At 64.1% G+C, this 6,442-nt stretch overlaps 1 protein-coding gene across 1 annotated transcript; it reads right to left on the bottom strand.

Moving 5' to 3' along the window:
- Positions 1 to 4,014: 4,014 nt before the first annotated feature.
- On the bottom strand, positions 4,015 to 6,000 carry PHLDA3 (pleckstrin homology like domain family A member 3). Its single transcript, XM_054648878.2, has 2 exons — positions 5,078 to 6,000; positions 4,015 to 4,708 (listed from the first exon to the last, which is right to left on the bottom strand). Exons 1-2 carry the CDS (start codon positions 5,427 to 5,429, stop codon positions 4,587 to 4,589), a joined length of 474 nt encoding a protein of 157 aa, XP_054504853.1. The 5' UTR covers positions 5,430 to 6,000; the 3' UTR covers positions 4,015 to 4,586.
- Positions 6,001 to 6,442: the final 442 nt, after the last annotated feature.

The following is a 6,442-nucleotide window of genomic DNA, read 5'->3' as shown; positions in this document are numbered from 1 at the left end:
CTGCAGCTCCAGCAATGTCTGGGCCCTTGTTTTGATTCTTCCTGGTGAGTCCCTGCCCTTCCTGGGCTCCCACAACCTCAGCTCTATTGCTGGGGAATGTCACAGGCACAGCTCTGAACCCCCTGGGACACGGAGTCCCAGACCCTCCCACAGGACCCTGTGGCTGGGGAGTGAAGGTGTGACCCTGCAGTCCCTGCCCTGACCCTCAGCACCCCAGGGGCTGTGCTGCAAGCACAGTCACTTCTTCCTACACTGCAGTGCAGGAGGAGTCAGTGGAGATGGCCAAGCCCCCACAGCAGTGCTGGGGACATCCCAGCCTCTGCTTCCTGAAGCATGGACACACAGACAGCAGAGCTCTGGGCAGGTGCCGTGTCCCAAACCAAAATCCAGTGATTTAGGAATTGTCATTAAGGAATGGCCAACAATGAAATCATTTTAGGAGCATCTGGAGGAAGTTGGACAGTTGACCTAAAGCCAAAAAGCAGAATGCTACTTGGTACAGCTGGGATTATTTTCATTTTTATCTAAAGAGGAACCACCCACAAGCTGAGGGATGATCCCAGGAGAAGCAGGGCAGTGCCAGGCTCTCCACAGGGCACTTGGTGATGGAGGAGGTCCCACGTGACAAAAGCATTGGCACCATCAGGCTGCACCTCCCTGTCTCAGCACTGTGACCCCAGTGCCCTCCCTGGGACTTAAAGTGCCCAGCCAGCCCCAAACTGATCCCAAAGGCAGACCTGGGATGTCCTCAGGTGGGAAAAACTCCTGTCCTCTGCACCCACTGCACCCCTGTGGTGCTGCAGGGAGGGTGCCAGTCCCTGTGGGTGCTGGCAGAGCCCCTGCCCAGGGTGGGGGCACAGGGCAGCCCCCCAGAGCAACCTCAGCACTGGGGCACCCTCAGAGAAGTGTGGGGAGGGATGCTGGAGCAGGGGCACCGTGGGCTGGGAGCAGCAGAGCCAGATTTTCAGGCTCCTGCCTTTGAACTCTGGGCAAAGCTCCAGGGCACCTCTCTGTTCTCCCTGGAGGCCCAGGGGGGCTCTGGCCATGGGGGCCCTTGTGCTGGAGGGGCTGAGTGGCCACAAAGCCACCCTGCATCCCCCTGTTGTGCCTCAGTTTCCCCACCTCCAGGGGCATTAGAAATGCTTCCCACGAGTCCTCTCCTGCTTTGCAGGAGTCCTCCTCCTGCCTGGGAGGGTGCTGGCACCACGTCCCTGGTGCTGGGGATGCTCCAGCCTCTGGCCCTGGCCCTACTCCACTCCCTGGCCAGCTCTCTGGGCTGTTTATTTGTTTTTCAGTCTCGGGGTGACTTTTCCTCTGCAGAGACATTCAGCCCTCCCAGGGGAGATGAAGCCAACACATCTTTCACCCCCACGCTGCTGGCTGGGCTCTGACCAAGCCCCTGCTCCAGGGTCAGCCTGGGAATCCACCCCCAGAGGATGGGTCAGGTGTGGGTGTCTGCTCAGAAGGAAATCCCAAACCTGGAGGCTTGGGGAGCTCTAAAGTCCCTGGGGGATTTGGGGTCCAGGCAGGGAGCCTGGATGTGTGTTGGACTGGATGAAGGGCTCAGGATGAGGATGGAAAACCTTGACTTTTCCTGGACCTGAAACGCTGACACAGGGATTTGTGTTTTCTTATTGTCCCCTCCCTGCATTGACTGCCTAAAGTTCTCCCCAGCTCTGGGGTACTGTGGCCTCTCTGCTGCCTCATCATCAGTGCCCAGGGATGTACCATGGCCAGGGCTGGTGCTTACACGCTCTCCTTGATAATTTTCTCTGACAGTTCCTTGCTGGCAGTTGGAAAACAGAAAATATCTATTTACAGGGGGCAAGAGAACAGAGAAAATGAAAAAAAAAGGAGTCACACGGAATAAAACTGATAACTTTGGGAACCCCCTGGCACTGGGTGCTCCCCACCCTGGCACCCACCATGGCACAGGCTTGGGATGCTCACATGGCTTTGATTGAGCCTCACTGAGTCCCCTGGCTCTGGGAGCTGGGGATTCAGGGGGAAGCCCGGGACAGTGATCCTTGCCCTGGAAATGCTCTGTAAGCAGCAGCACCTTCCTGGCCACCCCATTGCCCCCTGACACTCGTGCAGGGACCTGGTCTGAGGCTTGTCCACACAGGGCACCACAGCTGAAGCATGTCCTGCAGAGGGTCCCACCACCCCTGGAGTCCCCCCTGTCCCTGTCATGACTCTGGGATGGTGCAGAGCTCCATCTATGCAGTGCTTGGGTCCGGCTCCATCTGCACCCCGGGCCTGGTCCCCGCCCCTCTGCACCCCCAGCCGGGGGGGTCTCAGTAAATTCAGCTCTGAGCCCACCCTGGCCAAGGAGGCTCTGCCAGGTGGAACCCCTGGTGCCTGCTCCTGCAGAGCCAGCACGAGCCTGGCCCTGCACAGAGAGCCCTGCCACTGTCCCCAAAGCCCCCGGTGCTGCCCTGGCACGGGGACGGGACCCTCAGGCTGGGGTGCAGGCTGGAGTGCAGGTACAGGCTGGGGTACAGGGGTACAGGCTGGGGTGCAGGCTGGGTTCAAGCTGGGTGCAGGCTGGATACAGGTGGGTGCAGGCTGGGTTCAGGCTGGGGTACAGATCGGGGATCAGGCTGGGGTTCAGGCTGGGGTGCAGGCTGGGTGCAGGCTGGGGTTCAGGCTGGGGTGCAGGTTGGGTGCAGGCTGGGTACAGGTGGGTGCAGGTTGGGTGCAGGTTGGGTGCAGGCTGGGTACAGGCTGGGGTTCAGGCTGGGTTCAGGCTGGGTGCAGGCTGGGGTGCAGATCGGGGATCAGGCTGGGGTGCAGGTTGGGTGCAGGCTGGGTGCAGGCTGGGTGCAGGTTGGGTAGAGGTGGGTGCAGGCTGGGGTGCAGGTGGGTACAGGTGGGTGCAGGCTGGGTACAGGTGGGTGCAGGCTGGGTGCAGGCTGGGTGCAGGTGGGTGCAGGCTGGGTGCAGGTGGGTACAGGTGGGTGCAGGCTGGGTACAGGTGGGTGCAGGTTGGGTTCAGGCTGGGGTACAGATCGGGGATCAGGTTGGGTGCAGGTTGGGTGCAGGCTGGGTTCAGGCTGGGTACAGGTGGGTGCAGGTTGGGTGCAGGCTGTGTTCAGGTTGGGTGCAGGCTGGGTTCAGGCTGGGTGCAGGTGGGTGCAGGCTGGGTACAGGTGGGTGCAGGTGGGTACAGGTGGGTGCAGGCTGGGTGCAGGCTGTGTTCAGGTTGGGTGCAGGCTGGGTTCAGGCTGGGTGCAGGTGGGTGCAGGCTGGGTTCAGGCTGGGGTGCAGGTGGGTACAGGTGGGTGCAGGCTGGGTGCAGGCTGTGTTCAGGTTGGGTGCAGGCTGGGTTCAGGATGGGTGCAGGCTGGGTGCAGGCTGGGTACAGGTGGGTGCAGGTTGGGTACAGGTGGGTGCAGGTTGGGTACAGGTGGGTGCAGGCTGGGTGCGGGCTGGGGTTCAGGCTGGGGTTCAGGCTGGGTTCAGGAGGGTGCAGACTGGGTTCAGGCTGGGGTGCAGGAGGGTGCAGGCTGGGTACAGGTGGGTGCAGGCTGTGTTCAGGTTGGGTGCAGGCTGTGTTCAGGCTGGGTGCAGGCTGCCTGGCCCGGGCAATAAGGACACCGCGCTCCGTGGTTCCCACGCGGCCGGGAAATCTCCGGCAGGATCCGCAGCGCCTCCGGCCCCGGGCTGGGCTCAGGCTCCGGCTTGCGGAGCGCTGCTGGCTCCAGGCGCTGCTGTCTGCGCTGCCTGTCGGGGCAGGGCCATCCCTCCCTGCTGCGGAGCCACAGCGCTGCTCCCGCGTCACCGGCGCACAAACCACCGTGGGAATCCCTGGGGACACGGGCGCAGCGGGACTGGTGATCGGGGAGCCTCGGGATGCCGCTGGGGGGCTTTGGAGAGAGCCTCGGGGCGCTGCCGGGGGGCGTTGGAGCCCGACTGGGGGATGATGGTTTAGGAGTCATGACTGCAAAGCTCTATGCAGGATTTGTGCTCTCCCATGCCCTGTGGGTCCCACAAATCAAAGCAACACCAGGGTAAGAAGCTGAAAGTCCTGTTAAGGGACACTTTTGATACAGGGAATTGGGGTCCCCAGCATTCCCCTCAGCCCAAGGACATCCCAGGGTGAGACAATGTCCAGCAGCACGGCTGTGTCACCACAGCATCGTTTCAGTGCCCTGCTGAGGGGTCCCTGCTGCAGCAGCAGCTTTCCAGCCCCTTTTTAAAATTGGGACCCAGCCACATCCATCTGTCCCAGTGTCACTGTCACACAGGCAGAGCTCTCTGTGGCACAGATCCTTCAGGCACAGCCTCATCCATCCCCTGTCCTGCAGGAGAGGCCTGGGGTCCCCAGCAGTGCACCAAGGTCCTGCACACGTTAGCTGAATGAAGGGTGGTGGGGCCCCAGGCAGGGATGTCACCTCCTGCCTTGTCTGAAGTGCCAGGTGGTGGCCCTGTCTGTGTCCTGTGTCCTGCTGTGCCAAGGGGAGGTGGCTGTGCCAGCCCAGCTCTTGCGGTGCCTCTGTCCTGCCCCGGCAAGGGGGGAGCCAGTGCCAGCACCGGCTTCCCCGGGGCCACTGTCCTCGTCCCCGGGCTGCACAGCGGTGACCTCACTTGCCCGCAGGGATCCCGTTCTCCCCAGCGCCTGCCGAGCCGAGCGCCATCTCCATGCGACTCCTGGGAAGCTGCGATTCCCGGGGCTGTCCCACCGGGGCTGTGTCCAGCTGCATCGCTGCCGAGAGAAGGCTCCTGTCACCCACTGGGCCAGCGCTGGGACATGGGGCATCCTGAGGGGACTGGGGAGTGGGGCCAGACACCATCCCCACCCCATCCCACGTGCAGGATAGCAAAGGGCTCTGTATCCCTCAGGCCACCCCAGACAGAAGGAGGATGTTAGAAATCCCTGTCCAGGGATACGAGGAGGCCAAACCCACGGGGGCGTCCCAGCCAGTGCACGGGGACATGGGAACATCAACCTGCAGACCCATCCCGCTCCACGGGACCCCCTCTGTGACTCCCCAAACCTCAGGGATGGGAACCTGCGGCCAGGGACCTCATGCTGGGCTGGGTCCCGCTCCCTGGGCCGCGGTGGCTGCGGTACCTGCTCGGCAGCTGTGCCGGGCGCGCACCTCCTGCATCGCCTGCTGGTTCTTGAAGCGCACCAGCCCCATGGTGATCTCGGCGTTCCAGCCCGGGTCCTCCTGGGCGCAGCGGAAATCGATCTCGAGGCTGTCGTCCATCACCACCGTGAAGTAAATGTGCCGCTCCTTCCACTCCACGCACTCCACGGCCTTCATGCGGGCGAAGCTCAGCTCCTTGCGCCGCGAGCCCTTGGGCTCGAAGAGCTGCAGCCCCTTCTCCGTCAGCAGGCACCGCTTCTTCTTCCAGAGCTGCAGCAGCCCTCCACTCCGCTTCTCCAGCACCCCCTCCCTCAGCACCTTCTCGGGGGTCATCGCGGCTGCTCGGCCCCGGGGTCCTCAGCACCCTGCGCCGGCCCAGCCGAGCATTACCCGCCGGGGCAATTCCAGCCGAGCTCCCGGGGCCGGGACCCGCGGTGGCCGTGCTGCCCCCGGGCCTCGCCGCTCCCGCTGCGGCTCTCAGAGGGGCTGAGGCTCGGGGAGCCCCATTCCGGCCCCGTGCCGGGCTCTGCTCCCTGCCCGAGCCGCGTGTGGGATCCGCACTCGCAGGAGCTGTCGCTACTTGCCCGGCCGCTCTCCCACTCGCATTCCTGCGCCTCGCCTGGCCCCTCCTGCTCCCAGGCTCCCTTCACGCCCAGGCGAAGCCCGACCAGGCCCGGCGCAGCCCCGCTTCACCCGGGAGGAGCTTCTGGGGTGCCCGAGGGCAGGCGCAGCCTCAGGGCCTTCGTGTGAACAGGCGGGGTGTGGGACGGGGCTGCATGGCAGCGGTGCAGGGTGTGTGAGGGATGGGGCTGCATGGCAGCGGTGCAGGGTGTGTGAGGGATGGGGCTGCATGGCAGCGGTGCAGGGTGTGTGAGGGATGGGGCTGCATGGCAGCGCTGCAGGGTGTGTGAGGGATGGGGCTGCATGGCAGCGGTGCAGGGTGTGTGAGGGATGGGGCTGCATGGCAGCGCTGCAGGGTGTGTGAGGGATGGGGCTGCATGGCAGCGCTGCAGGGTGTGTGAGGGATGGGGCTGCATGGCAGCGGTGCAGGGTGTGTGAGGGATGGGGCTGCATGGCAGCGGTGCAGGGTGTGTGAGGGATGGGGCTGCATGGCAGCGCTGCAGGGATGGGACGGGGCAGGGCTTGGGGACTTGTGCACGACAGCCCGGGGTGCAGGGACAGATATTGGAGGGGCAAGAGCAGCTCTTGGGGGTGCAGCACCAGCTGTTGGGGGTGCAGCCCCCCGGGCACAGAGCTATAGGGTGCAGGGCTGGTGGGACAATGGGCTCTGGGGCACCGGGCCGACTGGGCAGGGGGCTCTGCGTAGCCAGGCAGGGGTACAGAGT

Source organism: Agelaius phoeniceus, chromosome 25 (genome assembly GCF_051311805.1).
Source record: "Agelaius phoeniceus isolate bAgePho1 chromosome 25, bAgePho1.hap1, whole genome shotgun sequence".
NCBI lineage: Eukaryota > Metazoa > Chordata > Aves > Passeriformes > Icteridae > Agelaius > Agelaius phoeniceus.
Note: the sequence above shows the minus strand (reverse complement) of the source record. Positions and strands in the feature narration are given on the sequence as shown.